The sequence below is a fragment of the Protopterus annectens genome, chromosome 6.part0 (assembly GCF_019279795.1).
Source record: "Protopterus annectens isolate FY-2018-M chromosome 6.part0, PAN1.0, whole genome shotgun sequence".
NCBI classification, from domain to species: Eukaryota; Metazoa; Chordata; order Ceratodontiformes; family Protopteridae; genus Protopterus; species Protopterus annectens.
This window is the reverse complement of record NC_056737.1, coordinates 1,028,775,497-1,028,796,888: the sequence shown is the minus strand read 5'-3', so window position 1 is coordinate 1,028,796,888 and position 21,392 is coordinate 1,028,775,497. Positions and strand designations below refer to the sequence as shown.

At 45.0% G+C, this 21,392-nt stretch overlaps 3 protein-coding genes and 1 pseudogene across 3 annotated transcripts; 1 reads left to right on the top strand and 3 right to left on the bottom strand.

Moving 5' to 3' along the window:
• Positions 1–327: 327 nt before the first annotated feature.
• LOC122804086 (histone H4-like) lies at positions 328–728 on the bottom strand. The gene is given in 2 exon segments (XM_044073747.1): positions 328–555; positions 557–728. Coding segments are annotated over 2 exon segments (312 nt in total). The 5' UTR covers positions 689–728; the 3' UTR covers positions 328–375.
• A 5,928-nt stretch (positions 729–6,656) lies between these two features.
• LOC122804085 (histone H2B type 1-J) lies at positions 6,657–7,122 on the bottom strand. The gene has a single exon (XM_044073745.1). It carries the CDS (start codon positions 7,076–7,078, stop codon positions 6,701–6,703), a length of 378 nt encoding a protein of 125 aa, XP_043929680.1. The 5' UTR covers positions 7,079–7,122; the 3' UTR covers positions 6,657–6,700.
• A 1,199-nt stretch (positions 7,123–8,321) lies between these two features.
• LOC122804660 lies at positions 8,322–8,816 on the top strand (annotated as a pseudogene).
• A 1,016-nt stretch (positions 8,817–9,832) lies between these two features.
• On the bottom strand, positions 9,833–10,227 carry LOC122804659 (histone H4). Its single transcript, XM_044074642.1, has one exon. The coding sequence runs from the start codon at positions 10,190–10,192 to the stop codon at positions 9,881–9,883; it is 312 nt and encodes a 103-aa protein (XP_043930577.1). The 5' UTR covers positions 10,193–10,227; the 3' UTR covers positions 9,833–9,880.
• Between the last annotated feature and the right edge of the window lie 11,165 nt (positions 10,228–21,392).

The window sequence follows — 21,392 nt, the reverse complement described above, 5'->3', positions numbered from 1 at the left end:
ACAAGCACTTGACTGAAACCAAAGTGAAACCTTTCAGTAGTATATCCATGTTTGCACAAGCAGTAAATGGACTCCATAATGAAATGTCTCCACAAAGACCCCATTCAGTAGTGGAATAGTCAGAAAAAGCTGGGCATATGATCAATCACATACAGACAGACCTATTTTACACCGTCGAGTAGCAATACAAAAAGCGATACTGCAAAACACATGCACATAATGAATGCTATTTCAGTTGTGCTTCGGTAGTCAGGCTAATATAAATACTAAAAAGCATGCGGCACACACCTACAAGAAGCATAACCACAGATCTCCATGACAAAGTGCGGTGGCCCTTAAAAGGGCCTTTGGGTCAGTTTCTTAATTCCAAACACTTTAGCCTCCAAAACCGTAGAGAGTCCTGCCCTGGCGTTTTAGAGCATACACCACATCCATAGCTGTAACAGTCTTCCTCTTAGCGTGTTCAGTATAGGTAACAGCATCGCGGATGACATTCTCCAAAAACACCTTCAAAACACCACGGGTCTCCTCATAAATAAGCCCTGAAATACGCTTTGACACCACCTCGACGAGCCAAGCGGCGAATAGCGGGCTTGGTAATACCTTGAATGTTATCGCGCAAAACCTTACGATGTCTTTTAGCACCACCTTTACCGAGGCCCTTTCCTCCTTTGCCACGACCAGACATGATTCTCCAAACTGAATGCAAACACAACTGATAAATTCAAGCTTCTCCCTCCATTTATAAGAAAGAAGCATCATGACGTCAATAGTCACACCTATCGGACCTGAGTGCGACCCATTAACACAAAGAAAACGACTCTCTAAGTGGGGAGTAAAAGTTGGAGGCTGCCCAAAGAATCGCAAAGTTCTATTGGTCGATTTGAAAAGTGTCACAAGTAATTCATCTAGGCATTTAGTTAATTCTGCTCTTCGAATTTTCCCTGTACAGTGGGAAAAAATCAGTAAGCATTCAGCTGCGTTCACGAAGAAGCTGTTTTAATTACACAGTCCCTGATTCTCATAAACTGACACTTTTGATAAGTACTAGATATCTGCAACTTTTGAGCCCCTTAAAACAATCTTCAGGTATAATTTCCTGTAAAAATAGACTAACGTACTTTCCCTAGAGTACTAAGCTGGGGGTGCATGTAATGCAAATCGCTGCTTAGCAAAGAAAATACCTCTCAAGCTGTGTATGACAAGAACTTGGAAGAAGGGCTGAAGTAAGGGGACAATCAGGGTAATTAAGTATTACTCAAATTAACTTTAAAACAATGGTAGAACATGGCTTGCACTAACAACCCAAAAAGTACGAAACTATAATGCCTGGCATTATCAAGAGTTGAATAAACTGTTGGGAGGTGTCACTGTTGCACAAGGTGGAGTGCTTCCCAATATCCAGTCAGTCCTGCTTCCTAAGAAAACGGAAAAACCCGCAAAATCAAAATAACGAAGAAGACTTCTCAAGACCCAAAGGCCCTTTTAAGGGCCGTAACATCCTGCCTACAAAAGGTTCCGATTTCGTCATCCAAAGATAATCTCGATGAAATGTATTCACCGCATTCTAGTTTTCTGTCAGAGCACTTGATTTAATAGCCTTTTAAGATCATTTACACCACGTGGCAGATGCCCAGGGTTACCACCTGTCCCACTTTGCGAGGCACAGTCCCTCTTTGGGCAGTTGTGTCCTGCTAAAAGAGTGTAAAAATGGGAATTGTCCTGAGATTTTAGGACGAAATTAGTTCCTATATTTTATGCGATAGTTGCATAAAACAGTCCTTCTGTATCTGTAACACCTAAATGTTATAAGAAACAGAATAAGCAACTGAAATGCTACAAGAATAACCTTTTATTTAGGCAAAAAAAGGCAAGTTCTGTCTTTTGTACTGGCCGTGAGTATGTTTTGGCCTGCAAAATCTGATGTTTGTACCAAAAATGTCCCACTTTGGGCATTTGAAAAGGTGGCAACCCTACACATGCCCCTTTGACTATAGTTTTCCTCAAAGTGCGATTACATAGCAGTAAAAATTTCCTAGAGGATTGCTAGCCTTACGACCAAAGAGTGCGTTCAAACCGAGCCTTGCTCCCCAAAATGAATTGCTAAGTGATGCTCTAGGGCTATTTTATGGTATAGGTCGGAGCAAGCCCGTGTCCTCAATCATCCCTGGCAAATACCCATGTACATTTGGCGACATTAGACAACATGATCAAATCATCTACAGACCTATTTTACACCATCGAGTAGCTAGCACTGCCATGGCATGCAGACAGCATGCCATGGCGGTGCTAGCTACTCGATGGTGTTCATGTTCTTCCTTAACGGTACTGCGCACCACAGTAGATGCTCAAAGCAGTTGATCAATACACTCGTCCCCTATAGGGCATCATGTAAAGTCTGAGCTGCCATTAAAGCCCTTACATCTTATTGAGTTACCACCAACAAAAGCAAATGGGGCCTCCGGGGAGTGCGCACCCCCCACACACAGCCACATTTAAGAGGCATTGCAGTGTCAGTAACCGGTCTCCCTGGTGTGGAAATAGAACTCACAGCCTTCTGACCCAGAGAGCCTTTGGGTTATCAGAAACAACGCATCGCTTTATCTGCACTACTACATTTAGTTTCAACAAACATGCCTCTTGTCCAAACAATATTGCAACACCTTTTAACATGTGCAAGGGAAAACGTGTGTATATACTCGGTTATGTGGTGAATTTAAAAAGGCATTTCCAATCTCTTCATAACTGTTGCTAGCACGAATATGTATTTATTTTTTAACTGGTTCCTCCCAGAGAGCTTCACAAGGCCGCCAAAAGTGACACTCCGCAGGACAGGACACACACACACACACAGATTTTACACCGCATTATATGTTTGTTCCACTGTTACCATTTGCCCTTTGAAAGCTCTTTTTGGAGCAGCTCGTGAAAAGTCAACACGGAGACATCGGCCTCACGGTGGACTTTCTGCTCCTTTTTAAAACTGACCGATAGCACGGTGTTTGAAGAAAAATCAACCATAGCGCAATGAAATTAGAACTTGCACTAGTCTATTATGTCTGTATTGTTTTATCGGTAAATTGAACAAACCATTTAACACAGCGCAGCTAGATACGGACCAATAGCTTAGGCGACTGTGCTAATGGTCTGATTTCCTAGCTTTAATGTGCTATTGGTCAGTGAGCTGAGCAGTAGGAAACAATACCAGAAATGTTGGCCAATGGCACATGGAACTGAGCTATTGGTGCTTTTTTTTCTACTGGAAACATGGACGGATGGCACCAGGAGCTGCACTTCTGGTCAATTTTTCTAGCGGCACCTCACTATCGGTCCTGTCTGTGCATTCAGGTAGCCATCGGAATCCTAAGTGCATGTCATCATTTATTTATTTCAATACTCGGTGACTTGCCAGAAAAGGACATTTTTCAGAAACACACCAAAATTATGAGGCAAAAATCTGAACAGTCTAGTAGTACTCATACATTCCCTTATTTTTTTACATCTCTCGCTCGTGTTTTTTTTTTTTTTCTTTTGGGGACATTATTTCTTCACCCTCACCGTCGACTGGTATTACAGAACGACGATTGGTCGAAGGCACGAAGCCATGCACACGGATGGCTGAGTCACTGAATATTCTCATTGGCTTCCTATTGCGCGCTCTGCTATTCCATTGGTTTGTTTGTCTGCCTTTGTCATTGGTTAGCAGTAGAGGACCTTCTGTGGCGTGATTGGCTTGCAGTATTACAGATACTGTTGCAGCCAGGCTTCCGATAACCGACTTTATACATTTCCAAAAAAGGAAATACGACAGGATTTCTTTTTGGGAAAAAAAAATACAGGATGAAAAGGAGAGGAGCTACAGATCACTTAATCATTGTACAATAGTTAGAGGTAGACACTTCTGCTTTGGAATAAATAATATAACGCGGAACACATTCTAATGGCTTACTACCAGCTTCAACTTGGAAGGTCATGGGATGGTTTACATACGCTCCTTTTACTTATACAACAGATCTTCTAATGAATTATATTGATATTTACCCTGCATATCAGTTAAAAATGTCCTAATACTGAATGTGTGACATAACCTTTCAATGCGGAACTTTCGGGAACACGATTTAAGACCGCAAATGAAGGTACATTCCTCATGTGAGGTACGCTTGAGAAGTAGCCCTCAAGCAACCGGCAAAGCATTCTACAACAAAGCATGGGAATGTTTTAGGTTTACATGAGGAAAGCCAAATAAAAAAAACGCCTTCGTCTCTTTCTGGATCATATTCCCATTCGATTTTAGATCCCTGACTAGCTCCAAAAAATGTTTTCCGCCTCAGCAGCCCCTCCAGAAGTGTGACCGTGTCTGCAGAAGCACTTAACTTGCACCATCATGAAATGTTTCACCTAAAAGACACCTTCAGCAGTTGTCCTTTTCTGCACAAGCACTTGACTGACACCAAAGTGAAACGTTTCACCCACGAACCTTTCAGTAGTATATCCGTGTTGCACAAGCAGTAAATTGACTCCATAATGAAATGTTTACACGAAGACCCCCCTTGGTAACGTACCTATGCCTGCACCAGCACTTAACTGTCTCAAAAATGGAACATTTACCGAATGACCTCTTCATCTATTATTTTTTGCACATGCATTTGACTGACTCCAAAATTATTTTTTCCCAACTACATCGGTATGTTGTTTCCTGCACAATCACTTCGATGCCAGAATGAAGCATTTCCCTCGAAGGCCTCTTCAGTTGTATATTCGTCTCTGACCCGAAATGAAACCTTTCTCCGCCGACCCCTGCAGTAGTTTCACACATCTGCACAAACACTTGCCTGACCTGAGAATCCAACACTACCACTTCAGCAGTTTGCTCGAGTCTGTACATCCAAGGGCTGGGATATACACATACTCCATGTAAAGAAAACTGTCCAAAGTTAAAAGCTACAAAAAAAAATGACATCGCGGTAGTACTCTTCAGAAAAAGCTAGGCGCACTTCATATATTATAAACGAGCGCCATTTTGAGGAAAAAGACTGTTGCAAGATTTTTAAATACTGCTCTTTTAAAGCCGGAGAACAGCACGGTCTGTGTTAACCTGCATTTTCTGCCGGATTTGACATCGGAATCCTAAGTGCATTTTTGAGAAACACACCAGAAATTATGAGGCAGAAATCTGAACAGTCTAGTATTACTCATACATTCCCTTATTTTTTACATCTCCGCTCAAGTTTTTTTTTTTTTTTCTTTTGGGGACATTATTTCTTCACCCTCACCGTCGACTGGTATTGCAGAATGATGATTGGTCGAAGGCACGAAACCGTGCACACGGTTGGCTGAGTCACTGAATATTCTCATTGGCTTCCTATTATGCGCTCTGCTTTTCCATTGGTTTATTCGTCTGCCTTTGTCGTTGGTTAACAGTAGAGGGCCTTCTGCGGCGTGATTGGCGGTATTATAAACGGCAGTATTACCGATACTGTTACGGCAAGGCTTCCGATAACCGATTTTATAATTTTCCAAAGAAGCAGAGGCAATACGACAGGATTTGTTTTGGAAAAAAAAAGTACTTACGTATTATCGCAACCACAGTTCAGACAGGAGAAATGGCTCTTTTCTATTGGTTGATTTGAAGTGTGTCACAAGTTATTCATACTGGCATTCCGTTAACTCAGCCGTTAGAATTCTCCTCTTTCGGCGGGAAACAGAATGGGTAAACAATCAGTTGTGTTCACGAAGAAGCTGTTTTAATTGTGTTGTCCCCGATTCTCATAAAAATGACCCTTTTGACAAATACGAGAGATCTGCAACTTTTCAGCCCCGTACAAAAATCTTCAGGTATAATTGCCTGCAAAATAGGCTGATGTACTTTCTCTACTGCCATCTCTCTAGAGTACTAAGTTGGGGCGCGGTATCGTAAATCACTGCTTAGCAAAGAAAATACCTCTCGAGCTGTGTATAACAATAACTTGGAAGAAAGGCAAAACAAGGGGACACATTGTCCAAATCAGGGTAATTAAATATTATTCCGATTAAGATGGTAGATCAAGACTTGCACTAACAATGCAAAAGTATGAAATAATGTCTGGCGATATCAACTCATCGTGATCCTGAGTAACTTACCGGATACGGGAAGAAAGTTGTAGAGGCAGCGTAAATATACATACAAGAGGCAGTATGAGGGAAAGTCGAGAGCTATGCTTAAGGATTGGTTTTGTCCTTGTTGACCATGGTAGTTCGATGGGTCAAAGTGCTGGCGGAAGATGGACGATGCATCTTCAGTGGTTATTCAGTACTGAAATTCTTGAGATGGCCAGTTGCATGGGACAAGGTGGTAAACATTAAACAGGTTCCACAGCTGTACCACGTTTGATCACCAATCCCCTACACCCGTGGCTCAATAAACCATTTATTCCATTACAGAAGAAATACAGCGTTTACACACCGATGCCGATGGGTGGGGGGTTACGTTCTAGTACAAAATGTGCGAACCGGCAATTGAGAGTCGGTGTTTTATGTGTTTGAAATTCAGTTCCGTAGACTGATTTTAGAGTCGAGAAATTTGATACTGTAAACCTGGTCTTAATGAGCAATTTCGTACTTTCTAGACTACAAGCAAACATAAAAAGACGGTTACTATAGTACAGCTCTTATGCAGGTGTTGGCCCTTAAAAGGGCCTTTGGGTGTCAGGAAGGAAGACTCTTACTTGGCACTTGTATACTTGGTGACGGCTTTGGTGCCCTCGGACACGGCATGTTTAGCCAGCTCACCAGGCAACAAAAGCCGCACCGCTGTCTGAATCTCCCGCGAACTGATGGTCGAGCGCTTGTTGTAGTGAGCTAATCGAGAAGCTTCTCCAGCAATCCGCTCAAAAATATCATTCACAAAAGAATTCATGATGTTCATGGCTTTAGAAGATATCCCAGTATCAGGATGAACCTGCTTCAAAACCTTGTATACGTAAATAGAATAGCTTTCTTTACGACTCCTACGGCGCTTCTTTCCATCTTTCTTAGCCGGTTTCTTCACGACCTTCTTTGAACCCTTTTTAGGGGCAGCGGGTTTTGCTGGTTCTGGCATCTTCGATAAAAGTTGTTTTAAAAAACTTTGGACGTTCTTGACAGAGCTGGAATATATGCATTCCGCTAAACTCCGCCCTCTGGGTTTCACCCATTGGGAACATGTGCAAAATAGCAGTTAAATAGCCCGAGTTCATTGGCCGGTTTTACTCAGCCAAGCACAAATCAGTAAACGGTACTGATTTTTTTTTGTATAGCATCTTGTCCGCTAAATAAACTCTCATTGAAAACATTTCTCAGCAAAACAGTCCTTTACTTGTAACCCTCCGATTACTAATTCTTAGCCTATCACTTTAAAAAAGAAAAAAAAAAATGAAATCATATCTCTCAACTAAACAAGCCTGTCCTCGTACCGTCAGCATTACCAAGTTCCCCGTTTATACTCCCAAATCAAGTAACCTAAATCCTCATATTTTCTGTCTTGCTTCACTGTCTGGGTGAATGTTTAGAGAAAATATGCATATTCCTCGTCTGTGATCTGTGCATCGAACTGTAAAATAATGCTGAACGTTCTTTAGATATCTGCTGTTTTAGCCTATGTAAATACAGTACAGCTCGCATAACATAGTGATCGCATGTTAAACTATATACACCTCAGTGTTATGTAGTATGTTTTTATTTTTAGCTCACGTTATTTGCCTGCACAAATATGCAATTCATAAAGAGCTTTTCCTGCCGGGTGTCCTCTGAAAAGAGTCTTTGCCCAGTCTGAGTTTCGCGATCATCAAAGGCTACTAGATAAGCGATTTGTTTTCTGTGTGTTTCTACTGGAATTATCAACCTGTCCTTTCTGCCTAGATAAATATATGAAGTACCCGTGTAAGGCATGACGCCACAGAATATAGTGGGACACTACTACCTGCGTGAACATACTAACTCATCATTTTAGCGATCTGTGTAACTTTCAGTAGAAATGTTGCTAAAACAGAGACAGATTCGTTTTAAGATTTGTATCGGATCTTTCCTCCCCGATTCAGACGAACTTTATTTCTACCCCTTTTTCCGGAAATAGTAATTTAGAGAACTCCTTGGCGCCATTATTTGAAGCGGCCAATCAGAAACCTACAAGTCTTAAAGCACCAGAATCGTGACTATCAAGGTAATATTCAGTTGAACACACCCACAGAACAATTCAGAATTAATATGCAAATTTTAGAATCCACGACGTATCCAATGGGCTACAACTAAGTTGATAATTGTATCACCTAACCAATGGGAACACAGAGGTGGTGCCAAGGCAGAAGGGTATAAAAATAGCTACGCTGGGCCTGTGGAGTATAATATTTGGAGGTGTTATTCAACGCGATGTCTGGACGTGGTGGAAAGACTGGCGGCAAAGCCCGTGCAAAGGCTAAGACTCGTTCATCACGAGCTGGACTGCAGTTCCCGGTGGGTCGTGTCCATAGACTGCTCAGAAAGGGCAATTACGCTGAACGGGTCGGGCTGGAGCACCTGTCTATTTGGCAGCCGTTCTTGAATATCTAACTGCAGAAATTCTAGAGTTGGCTGGTAATGCAGCTCGAGATAATAAGAAAAATCGCATTATTCCTAGGCATCTGCAATTGGCTGTCCGAAATGACGAAGAGCTGAATAAATTGTTGGGAGGTGTCACTATTGCACAAGGTGGAGTGCTTCCCAATATCCAGTCAGTCCTGCTTCCTAAGAAAACGGAAAAACCCGCAAAATCAAAATAACGAAGAAGACTTCTCAAGACCCAAAGGCCCTTTTAAGGGCCATAACACCCTGCCTACAAAAGGTTCCGATTTCGTCATCCTAAGGTGATCTTGATGAAATGTATTGGCTGCATTCTGGTTTGCTGTCCCAGCACTTGATTTACTAGCCTTTTTAATACAATTTACACCGCATGGCAGATTGGCCAATGCCCCTTTCAATACACTTTCCATTAAAGTCCCAATACATAGCGATAAAGATTTTCTCGAGGATGGCTAGCCTTGCGACCCACGGGGTCCGTTCAAACCTAGCCTCGCTTCCCAAATCAGTTGCTAAGTGATGCTCTAGTGCTGTTTTATGGTACAGGTCGGAGTAAGCCCGTGTCCCTCAATCATCCCTAGCGAATACCCATGTACATTTGGCGACAGACAACATGATCGAATCACCTACAGATCTATTTTACACCATCGAGTAGCTGGCACTGTCATGGCATGCAGAATGCATAGCAGTGCCAGCTACTTGATGGTGTTCATGTTCTTTCTTAAGGGTACTGCGCACCAGAGTAGATGCTCGAAGCAGCTGGTCTGTACATTCGTCCCCTATAGGGCATCATGTAAAATCTGTGCTGCCATGGGAGCTCTTACATCTAATAGAGCTACCACCAACTCAAGCAAATGGGGCCTCCGAGGAGTGCACCCCTCCGCCACACACGCAACCACATTTACGATGCATTGCAGCAGTTGTCCTTTTCTGCACAAGCACTTGACTGAAACCAAAGTGAAACCTTTCAGTAGTATATCCATGTTTGCACAAGCAGTAAATGGACTCCATAATGAAATGTCTCCACAAAGACCCCATTCAGTAGTGGAATAGTCAGAAAAAGCTGGGCATATGATCAATCACATACAGACAGACCTATTTTACACCGTCGAGTAGCAATACAAAAAAAAGCGATACTGCAAAACACATGCACATAATGAATGCTATTTCAGTTGTGCTTCGGTAGTCAGGCTAATATAAATACTAAAAAGCATGCGGCACACACCTACAAGAAGCATAACCACAGATCTCCATGACAAAGTGCGGTGGCCCTTAAAAGGGCCTTTGGGTCAGTTTCTTAATTCCAAACACTTTAGCCTCCAAAACCGTAGAGAGTCCTGCCCTGGCGTTTTAGAGCATACACCACATCCATAGCTGTAACAGTCTTCCTCTTAGCGTGTTCAGTATAGGTAACAGCATCGCGGATGACATTCTCCAAAAACACCTTCAAAACACCACGGGTCTCCTCATAAATAAGCCCTGAAATACGCTTGACACCACCTCGACGAGCCAAGCGGCGAATAGCGGGCTTGGTAATACCTTGAATGTTATCGCGCAAAACCTTACGATGTCTTTTAGCACCACCTTTACCGAGGCCCTTTCCTCCTTTGCCACGACCAGACATGATTCTCCAAACTGAATGCAAACACAACTGATAAATTCAAGCTTCTCCCTCCATTTATAAGAAAGAAGCATCATGACGTCAATAGTCACACCTATCGGACCTGAGTGCGACCCATTAACACAAAGAAAACGACTCTCTAAGTGGGGAGTAAAAGTTGGAGGCTGCCCAAAGAATCGCAAAGTTCTATTGGTCGATTTGAAAAGTGTCACAAGTAATTCATCTAGGCATTTAGTTAATTCTGCTCTTCGAATTTTCCCTGTACAGTGGGAAAAAATCAGTAAGCATTCAGCTGCGTTCACGAAGAAGCTGTTTTAATTACACAGTCCCTGATTCTCATAAACTGACACTTTTGATAAGTACTAGATATCTGCAACTTTTGAGCCCCTTAAAACAATCTTCAGGTATAATTTCCTGTAAAAATAGACTAACGTACTTTCCCTAGAGTACTAAGCTGGGGGTGCATGTAATGTAAATCGCTGCTTAGCAAAGAAAATACCTCTCAAGCTGTGTATGACAAGAACTTGGAAGAAGGGCTGAAGTAAGGGGACAATCAGGGTAATTAAGTATTACTCAAATTAACTTTAAAACAATGGTAGAACATGGCTTGCACTAACAACCCAAAAAGTACGAAACTATAATGCCTGGCATTATCAAGAGTTGAATAAACTGTTGGGAGGTGTCACTGTTGCACAAGGTGGAGTGCTTCCCAATATCCAGTCAGTCCTGCTTCCTAAGAAAACGGAAAAACCCGCAAAAAAAAAAGACACTCACTCTTTGAAATAAAGTAAGTAAATCAGTAGTTTCACCTGTCCACACGGTGGACGCCGTAAAACCCAGACCCCCGAGAGTTAAGTGCAGCCGACCTGCCAGAAGATGCCAATCGAAGCTGCCGAGGGGTTGAGCAAGGTCTGCTCAGTTAACTATACTCCCACTGACCTTTTCCCTGACCCTAAGAAACCAAAAGGGAAATACAACCTTTTCAGCTCTGCCATGAGTAAACCTTGAAAACCTCCTTGAATCTGCATGATCTGACTTGGCTAGCTTCAAAACAGCCCAATCTGGCAGTGTCAGACTTGAAGCTCTGAGTTTCTCACATGAAAATAGGGAAAATTCAAAAACAAAATCTGCGCACGGTTGACCCGCCGTTCGCAAACCGACGCTAGTTAAGCGCGCAGCTGATGGTATGTTTCTCGCATCGAAGGGGCGCAAGTGTTGAGGAGGGTCTCTGCGCTTAACCGAGCCCTCCTGAATGGACACTATTCCCATAACTCTAAGATTCACAGTATAGACTCACGTATTTCCGCCCCCGCTGCTCGAAGACCGAAGGGAGTTAAGTGCACCCACTCACATATGTTACTTCCTCCGATAGGGTGGACGATCTGACGGGGGTCCCGGAATGTCACCTCACCCCTAGCCCCTAATAATCAGCGTATCTGTTAAACTGCCGGACGGTGGACGCCACCATTCGAAGACGGCACCGAGTTAAGTGCGCCCACCAAAATGCCGTTTAGGGAGCGATGGTCTGGAGGGTTGAGGTTGATCCCACTGATGACGGACACCCGCTCTTTGAAATAAAGTAAGTAAATCAGTAGTTTCACCTGTCCACACGGTGGACGCCGTAAAACCCAGACCCCCGAGAGTTAAGTGCAGCCGACCTGCCAGAAGATGCCAATCGAAGCTGCCGAGGGGTTGAGCAAGGTCTGCTCAGTTAACTATACTCCCACTGACCTTTTCCCTGACCCTAAGAAACCGAGGGGAAATACAACCTTTTCAGCTCTGCCATGAGTAAACCTTGAAAACCTCCTTGAATCTGCATGATCTGACTTGGCTAGCTTCAAAACAGCCCAATCTGGCAGTGTCAGACTTGAAGCTCTGAGTTTCTCACATGAAAATAGGGAAAATTCAAAACAAAATCTGCGCACGGTTGACCCCGCCGTTCGCAAACCGACGCTAGTTAAGCGCGCAGCTGATGGTATGTTTCTCGCATCGAAGGGGCGCAAGTGTTGAGGAGGGTCTCTGCGCTTAACCGAGCCCTCCTGAATGGACACTATTCCCATAACTCTAAGATTCACAGTATAGACTCACGTATTTCCGCCCCCGCTGCTCGAAGACCGAAGGGAGTTAAGTGCACCCACTCACATATGTTACTTCCTCCGATAGGGTGGACGATCTGACGGGGGTCCCGGAATGTCACCTCACCCCTATCCCCTAATAATCAGCATATCTGTTAAACTGCCGGACGGTGGACGCCACCATTCGAAGACGGCACCGAGTTAAGTGCGCCCACCAAAATGCCATTTAGGGAGCGATCGTCTGGAGGGGTTGAGGTTGATCCCACTGATGACGGACACCCGCTCTTTGAAATAAAGTAAGTAAATCAGTAGTTTCACCTGTCCACACGGTGGACGCCGTAAAACCCAGACCCCCAAGAGTTAAGTGCAGCCGACCTGCCAGAAGATGCCAATCGAAGCAGCCGAGGGGTTGAGCAAGGTCTGCTCAGTTAACTATACTCCCACTGACCTTTTCCCTGACCCTAAGAAACCGAAAGGGGAAATACAACCTTTTCAGCTCTGCCATGAGTAAACCTTGAAAACCTCCTTGAATCTGCATGATCTGACTTGGCTAGCTTCAAAACAGCCCAATCTGGCAGTGTCAGACTTGAAGCTCTGAGTTTCTCACATGAAAATAGGGAAAATTCAAAAACAAAATCTGCGCACGGTTGACCCCGCCGTTCGCAAACCGACGCTAGTTAAGCGCGCAGCTGATGGTATGTTTCTCGCATCGAAGGGGCGCAAGTGTTGAGGAGGGTCTCTGCGCTTAACCGAGCCCTCCTGAATGGACACTATTCCCATAACTCTAAGATTCACAGTATAGACTCATGTATTTCCGCCAACGCTGCTCGAAGTCCGAAGGGAGTTAAGTGCACCTGCTGACATATGTTACTTCCTCCGATAGGGTGGACGATCTGACGGGGGTCCCGGAATGTCACCTCACCCCTATCCCCTAATAATCAGCATATCTGTTAAACTGCCGGACGGTGGACGCCACCATTCGAAGACGGCACCGAGTTAAGTGCGCCCACCAAAATGCCGTTTAGGGAGCGATCGTCTGGAGGGGTTGAGGTTGATCCCACTGATGACGGACACCTGCTCTTTGAAATAAAGTTAGTAAATCAGTAGTTTCACCTGTCCACACGGTGGACGCCGTAAAACCCAGACCCCGAGAGTTAAGTGCAGCCGACCTGCCAGAAGATGCCAATCGAAGCTGCCGAGGGGTTGAGCAAGGTCTGCTCAGTTAACTATACTCCCACTGACCTTTTCCCTGACCCTAAGAAACCGAAAGGGGAAATACAACCTTTTCAGCTCTGCCATGAGTAAACCTTGAAAACCTCCTTGAATCTGCATGATCTGACTTGGCTAGCTTCAAAACAGCCCAATCTGGCAGTGTCAGACTTGAAGCTCTGAGTTTCTCACATGAAAATAGGGAAAATTCAAAAACAAAATCTGCGCACGGTTGACCCCGCCGTTCGCAAACCGACGCTAGTTAAGCGCAGCTGATGGTATGTTTCTCGCATCGAAGGGGCGCAAGTGTTGAGGAGGGTCTCTGCGCTTAACCGAGCCCTCCTGAATGGACACTATTCCCATAACTCTAAGATTCACAGTATAGACTCACGTATTTCCGCCCCCGCTGCTCGAAGACCGAAGGGAGTTAAGTGCACCTGCTCACATATGTTACTTCCTCCGATAGGGTGGACGATCTGACGGGGGTCCCGGAATGTCACCTCACCCCTATCCCCTAATAATCAGCGTATCTGTTAAACTGCCGGACGGTGGATGCCACCATTCGAAGACGGCACCGAGTTAAGTGCGCCCACCAAAATGCAGTTTAGGGAGCGATCGTCTGGAGGGGTTGAGGTTGATCCCACTGATGACGGACACCCGCTCTTTGAAATAAAGTAAGTAAATCAGTAGTTTCACCTGTCCACACGGTGGACGCCGTAAAACCCAGACCCCCAAGAGTTAAGTGCAGCAGACCTGCCAGAAGATGCCAATCGAAGCAGCCGAGGGGTTGAGCAAGGTCTGCTCAGTTAACTATACTCCCACTGACCTTTTCCCTGACCCTAAGAAACCAAAAGGGAAATACAACCTTTTCAGCTCTGCCATGAGTAAACCTTGAAAACCTCCTTGAATCTGCATGATCTGACTTGGCTAGCTTCAAAACAGCCCAATCTGGCAGTGTCAGACTTGAAGCTCTGAGTTTCTCACATGAAAATAGGGAAAATTCAAAAACAAAATCTGCACGGTTGACCCCGCCGTTCGCAAACCGACGCTAGTTAAGCGCAGCTGATGGTATGTTTCTCGCATCGAAGGGGCGCAAGTGTTGAGGAGGGTCTCTGCGCTTAACCGAGCCCTCCTGAATGGACACTATTCCCATAACTCTAAGATTCACAGTATAGACTCACGTATTTCCGCCCCCGCTGCTCGAAGACCGAAGGGAGTTAAGTGCACCCACTCACATATGTTACTTCCTCCGATAGGGTGGACGATCTGACGGGGGTCCCGGAATGTCACCTCACCCCTAGCCCCTAATAATCAGCGTATCTGTTAAACTGCCGGACGGTGGACGCCACCATTCGAAGACGGCACCGAGTTAAGTGCGCCCACCAAAATGCGGTTTAGGGAGCGATCGTCTGGAGGGGTTGAGGTTGATCCCACTGATGACGGACACCCGCTCTTTGAAATAAAGTAAGTAAATCAGTAGTTTCACCTGTCCACACGGTGGACGCCGTAAAACCCAGACCCCCGAGAGTTAAGTGCAGCCGACCTGCCAGAAGATGCCAATCGAAGCTGCCGAGGGGTTGAGCAAGGTCTGCTCAGTTAACTATACTCCCACTGACCTTTTCCCTGACCCTAAGAAACCGAAAGGGGAAATACAACCTTTTCAGCTCTGCCATGAGTAAACCTTGAAAACCTCCTTGAATCTGCATGATCTGACTTGGCTAGCTTCAAAACAGCCCAATCTGGCAGTGTCAGACTTGAAGCTCTGAGTTTCTCACATGAAAATAGGGAAAATTCAAAAACAAAATCTGCGCACGGTTGACCCCGCCGTTCGCAAACCGACGCTAGTTAAGCGGACAGCTGATGGTATGTTTCTCGCATCGAAGGGGCGCAAGTGTTGAGGAGGGTCTCTGCGCTTAACCGAGCCCTCCTGAATGGACACTATTCCCATAACTCTAAGATTCACAGTATAGACTCACGTATTTCCGCCCCCGCTGCTCGAAGACCGAAGGGAGTTAAGTGCACCCACTCACATATGTTACTTCCTCCGATAGGGTGGACGATCTGACGGGGGTCCCGGAATGTCACCTCACCCCTATCCCCTAATAATCAGCGTATCTGTTAAACTGCCGGACGGTGGACGCCACCATTCGAAGACGGCACCGAGTTAAGTGCGCCCACCAAAATGCCGTTTAGGGAGCGATCGTCTGGAGGGGTTGAGGTTGATCCCACTGATGACGGACACCCGCTCTTTGAAATAAAGTAAGTAAATCAGTAGTTTCACCTGTCCACACGGTGGACGCCGTAAAACCCAGACCCCCGAGAGTTAAGTGCAGCCGACCTGCCAGAAGATGCCAATCGAAGCTGCCGAGGGGTTGAGCAAGGTCTGCTCAGTTAACTATACTCCCACTGACCTTTTCCCTGACCCTAAGAAACCGAAAGGGGAAATACAACCTTTTCAGCTCTGCCATGAGTAAACCTTGAAAACCTCCTTGAATCTGCATGATCTGACTTGGCTAGCTTCAAAACAGCCCAATCTGGCAGTGTCAGACTTGAAGCTCTGAGTTTCTCACATGAAAATAGGGAAAATTCAAAAACAAAATCTGCGCACGGTTGACCCCGTTCGCAAATCTACGCTAGTTAAGCGCAGCTGATGGTATGTTTCTCGCATCGAAGGGGCGCAAGTGTTGAGGAGGGTCTCTGCGCTTAACCGAGCCCTCCTGAATGGACACTATTCCCATAACTCTAAGATTCACAGTATAGACTCACGTATTTCCGCCCCGCTGCTCGAAGACCGAAGGGAGTTAAGTGCACCCACTCACATATGTTACTTCCTCCGATAGGGTGGACGATCTGACGGGGGTCCCGGAATGTCACCTCACCCCTAGCCCCTAATAATCAGCGTATCTGTTAAACTGCCGGACGGTGGACGCCACCATTCGAAGACGGCACCGAGTTAAGTGCGCCCACCAAAATGCCGTTTAGGGAGCGATGGTCTGGAGGGGTTGAGGTTGATCCCACTGATGACGGACACCCGCTCTTTGAAATAAAGTAAGTAAATCAGTAGTTTCACCTGTCCACACGGTGGACGCCGTAAAACCCAGACCCCCGAGAGTTAAGTGCAGCCGACCTGCCAGAAGATGCCAATCGAAGCTGCCGAGGGGTTGAGCAAGGTCTGCTCAGTTAACTATACTCCCACTGACCTTTTCCCTGACCCTAAGAAACCGAAAGGGGAAATACAACCTTTTCAGCTCTGCCATGAGTAAACCTTGAAAACCTCCTTGAATCTGCCTGCATTAGGCCACGCCCATTTTCAAGATGGCGGCCGTTGTGGAGGTTCCTGCTGCATCAGCAGCTTCTGTTTCTGCTAATTTTGATTCTGGATCTGATATTTTGAATTCTAAAGCTTCTATGGATACTACAAATGTTGTGGATTGTGCATCGGTGTCGGGAGCTGCACTTATTGATGTACAACAAGCTGAAAACGCTGGCCTTAGTTTACAGTCTCTTTCAGATGCTCAGGTGGCTGCTTCTCTTTCTTGGAGTGATACTGCTGAGGATTTTCCCCCTCCACATGGCTCTTTAGCAGCTGGTATGTTACAACAGCCTTCTGATGTTAATGTTTCTGTGACTGGGACTACTAGTTTGCATAGTAAATCAGTTGCTGAAGGTGCTAGTTTTTATGGCACTGCTAAGAAATTTAAAACAGCTGTTGGGACTGCTTCTCCTGTTTCTGCTGCAGTAGCAGTTGCTGCCTCTGGGGAACATTCTACTCCTACTGGCAGGCCTGATGTGTCTCGGCCTTTATCTGCACTCAATATTTCAGCAGCTTCTAAGGAGGCTGCTTCTGTTGCTGTGGCTGCAGCTGTGGATTATACACGGAAATCTTTTGCTTCTGCAGTGGGACAACCTTCGCGGTTTACACAGAAACCATTTGTTCGTGTTAAAACTGTGAGTAATACTTCTTTGGATTTGCAGCATTTGTGGGATGGGGTTTTGGCTCCAGCTGGAGTGCGTTTAAGTGACATTAGTGGATATGTGCTGTGGGGAACTGAATCTTATATTGACTTTTATTTTGACTCTTCTGCAGTTGCCCTGCATTTTTCTTCTGTTTTTCTCAGTAACAGACACAGGGCTCCCTGGAATTTATATTGTATTTCTGATGTGGATGTCCGTTTAAAGAAAAAAATTCGTTTGAATTTTCGGACACTTTATGTGTCAGACTGTGACATTAAAACATATCTGTTGCAGTTTTGCTCAGCTGTGCATTCTGTTACGAAGACTACTTCTAAAATATTGCCTGGTGTTTGGGATGGGGGTTGGGAGGCATGGGTTACCATGTCGGCTTCCTCTGATGGTATCAAGCACATTCCAGGAGTTTGTTTTGTTTCTGGACAGAGGGGCATAGTACGTTATGTGGGGCAGCCCCGTTTTTGCTTTTATTGTGGGGACTTCTCTCACGTTGTTTCAGCATGCCCTCTCAAAAAATGTTCAAAGTGTGGCTCCACTGCTCATTTCTCCAGAGCATGTCCACGTCATTGCTCACAGTGTGAAGGGCCACATCATTGGAATGAATGCCCATTGGTGTTTCCCACAGCAGTTTCGAATGTGCCTCCAGTGCCTCCTGTTCCTGATCCTCCTGTCGGTATTGTCCAATCATCTACTTCTATGGCTCCTCTTCTGGTGGTCACTCGAAAGGACAGCACTCCTGTGGCTACTGCAGTTTTGCTACCGGCTGGGGTGTCCCAAAAGGTGGATTCCAGTGCAGAGTTGTCTCCGGTTGTCCGTGTGCCTGCATCATCTGATTTGGCCTTGCCTTCCTTGTCAGTTTTGACCCCTCCTTTGCCGAACGTGGCTCCTATTCCTCCTTCTGCTGCTGATGCTGTGATGGCTTTGCCTGTTGTCCCTGCTGTGAATGGTTCTTCGACTCCTGTTGCTGCGAGGGTGTCCGTCCCTGAGGGTCTGCTGGATCTTTCCATTACTCATCCTGTCTCTTCTGACCAAGAAATGTTGGATGATGGTGAGGATGTACTTATTGAGTCTTTGCCTGTTTCTCCTTCGCATTCGGATGATGACATGGACTTGGATGGGCGAGAGGCCGAGGATCCTGCTTCCTTGCCCCCACCGTTGCCCCCTCCTGTGCCTGCTCCACTTCCTCAACAGTCTGTACAGGGAACAAAGGGAGTTGTGGATAAGATTAAAAAGACAAGGCGTTCACGGATTTAATGGTGGTGGACCCGTTTACGGTCTCCTTTTGCAATATTAATACCATGGTCGCTGATCGTAGGAGACTCCAAATCTTTGATTGGGCATGCACTTTGCAGTTTGATCTTCTATGTCTTGTTGACACTGGACTTGTACCTGAAGATGCACAGTCTCAGTGGACTGCGCTTTGGGGGGGTTCTGTTATATGGTCTCCGGGTGGGGACCGTCATTCTGGACTTGTGCTGATGTATAACTCTCAGTTGTTTTCTGTTTGTGATGTGCTGCATTTAATTCCTGGTAGGGTATTACTTGTTGATTTCTTTTTTGGTGATGTTATTTTCCGTGCCATTTTTCTTTATGCTTTTTCAGTTCACTCTGATAGGAATGCTCTTTTTACATTACTGGCTCCTTATTTGCTTGTGGATTACCCCCTTATTTTATGTGGTGATTTTAATTTACATTTGCTAGATAGCTCTGCTAGTGCTCCAGCTGATGTGAAGCATTGCCTGAAAATCCTGCAGAGGGCCATGTTGGTTATGGGTCCTGTACCTGCTTTTACCTTTCATAGGGGGGCCACGACCACTGCTATAGACTATTGTTGGTATACTTCTCTTTTGAAGTGTGCTTCTTCAGCTTCACATTTGGTAGCATTTACTGACCATGTTTTGTTATCTTATTCATTTGGTGCTGATGTGTCCCGCATGAGAGGGAAGGGGTTCCCACGTATGCATAAATTGTATTTGCAGGAGGAGAGGTGGCAATGTACTTCTTTTGATTTGTGGCAGTCCCATTTAACTCTGTTTCCATTGTATGCATCTGTTTCTGCCTGGTGGGGGGATTTTAAGGGTAAACTTCTTTCTGTTTATCGGGGTTTTGTGAAGGAATTTCATGTTGAGGTGAAAGATGCTACGGCTTCTGCTTATAACCGTTTTTTATTATTGCGCACTACAGATGTTCCTGCAGCTTTGCATCAGTTGCAAGAGTTGCACTCTTTACATCACACTCGGGTGCATACTAAATTGTATAATTTGGCACATGCACTGAAGGGTAGTGGAGAGGAATTTTTGCCATATCTGGGCAAAAGGTCAATTCATCATAGTTCTTTTATCAGATGTTTGCGGGATGCTTCTGGACAGCTGTTTAATGATAAGGGTGGTATCTTGTCGGTGGTGAAACAATGTTTATTGCAGTGGTATGGTGGTATTTCGGGTTCTGCTCAGGACTGGCATGTCCCTTCTCTTTCTCCTGATTTAGTGTCACAACTGGATGCAGATGTTACTCTGCCTGAGTTGCGTGAGGCCTTGCAACTTCTGGCAAGGTCGGATTCTGTCCCTGGAGTGGACGGCATACCATATGTTTTTTATTCTCGACTTACTGATGTACAATTGCAGTTTTTGGTATTGCTATTTAACGAATGGTTGCATTTAGGTATACAGGATCCTCAGTTTTTACGTGTGGCTCTACATTTTTTGTGGAAGAAGGGGGATCGCTCCTTACTTGCAAATTGGAGACCTATTGCTTTATGCAACTGTGACTACAAACTGTTTACAAAGATTTTGCAATTACGACTCAAGCACCATTTATGTCGCATTTTGCCTGCTGGTACCTTTGGCATTGCTGGTAAACCTATCTGGGACTTATTGTTGCTCTTGAAATGTGTTACTAAAGATTTCCTTGTGTCTCCTGGGGCAGTCTTGGTGTCCTGTGATTTGGCCAAGGCATTCGACAGCATTTCTCATGCTGTGCTAAATGATGTTTTGCTTAATTATGGTTTTGGTCCTGTTTTTACTGGGTGCCTTCGGTCTATTCAACAGGGTACTTCCATTGTGCCAGTAGTTAATGGCTGGCAAGGTGATCCTGTGGATATGCGCAATGGGATTCGCCAAGGTTGCCCCTTGAGCAGCTATTTGCTTGCTTTGATGGTTGGTGCAGTTATTTATAAGTTTCATGCAGATACTGGTATGCCGTCCCTCTCCTTTTCCTGTGCAGGTGTGTTGTTGCCCCGTATTGTTGCCTATGCCGATGATGTATCTTTTTTTGCAGAGGATCTTTCAGTTTTTAAGAACCTCTTTCATGGGGTTTTGGTGCCACTTTTTCAGCGAGTGGGTTGGCGCTTGAATTTTTCCAAATCTGTTGTTTTTTCAGTAGGAGTGTTGACCTCTCAGGATACTGGAGGCATCCCTACCACTACTGCAGGAGTTCGTATTTTGGGAGTTCCTTTTGGTACTCTTCCTTTTGTTGCAGATGCCTGTCGGGCAGTATTGCGGAAAGCCACTGCAAATTTGCCTTTTTGGTCCACTTTTAGGATGTCTTATAGGAAGAAGGTGTATATCTTGACTACTTTTCTGTTAGCAAAATTGATTTATGTTTTTTCAGTGTATTTTTTTCCCATTGCTTGGTCTCAAGATTTGTTGGGCCCATATTTTAGATTTTTTTGGAGGGCGTATCTCAACCCTGTCCGTAGGGGAATTTTATATGCTCCACCAGACAAAGGTGGGTGTGCATTGAAACATCCGGTTATTTTTTTGCATTTATTGTTCCTTTATAGGATGTTTACCCACCTTCGTGCTGCAGTGCCTTCCATGTTGTCTATGTTAGTTTTAGCACAAGATGATAGGTTTTGGCATTCTTGTTTGAATGGGAAGAGGCCTTTAGGTGTATTGTCTTCCGAACAACGTGATGTTCGGTTGGTTCTCTTTCGTTATCGACTGTACACC

Bases quoted from the DNA above. Each gene is read 5' to 3' on its own strand.
- LOC122804085 (XM_044073745.1), bottom strand. From the start codon at position 7,078: ATGCCAGAACCAGCAAAACCCGCTGCCCCTAAAAAGGGTTCAAAGAAG.
- LOC122804659 (XM_044074642.1), bottom strand. From the start codon at position 10,192: ATGTCTGGTCGTGGCAAAGGAGGAAAGGGCCTCGGTAAAGGTGGTGCT.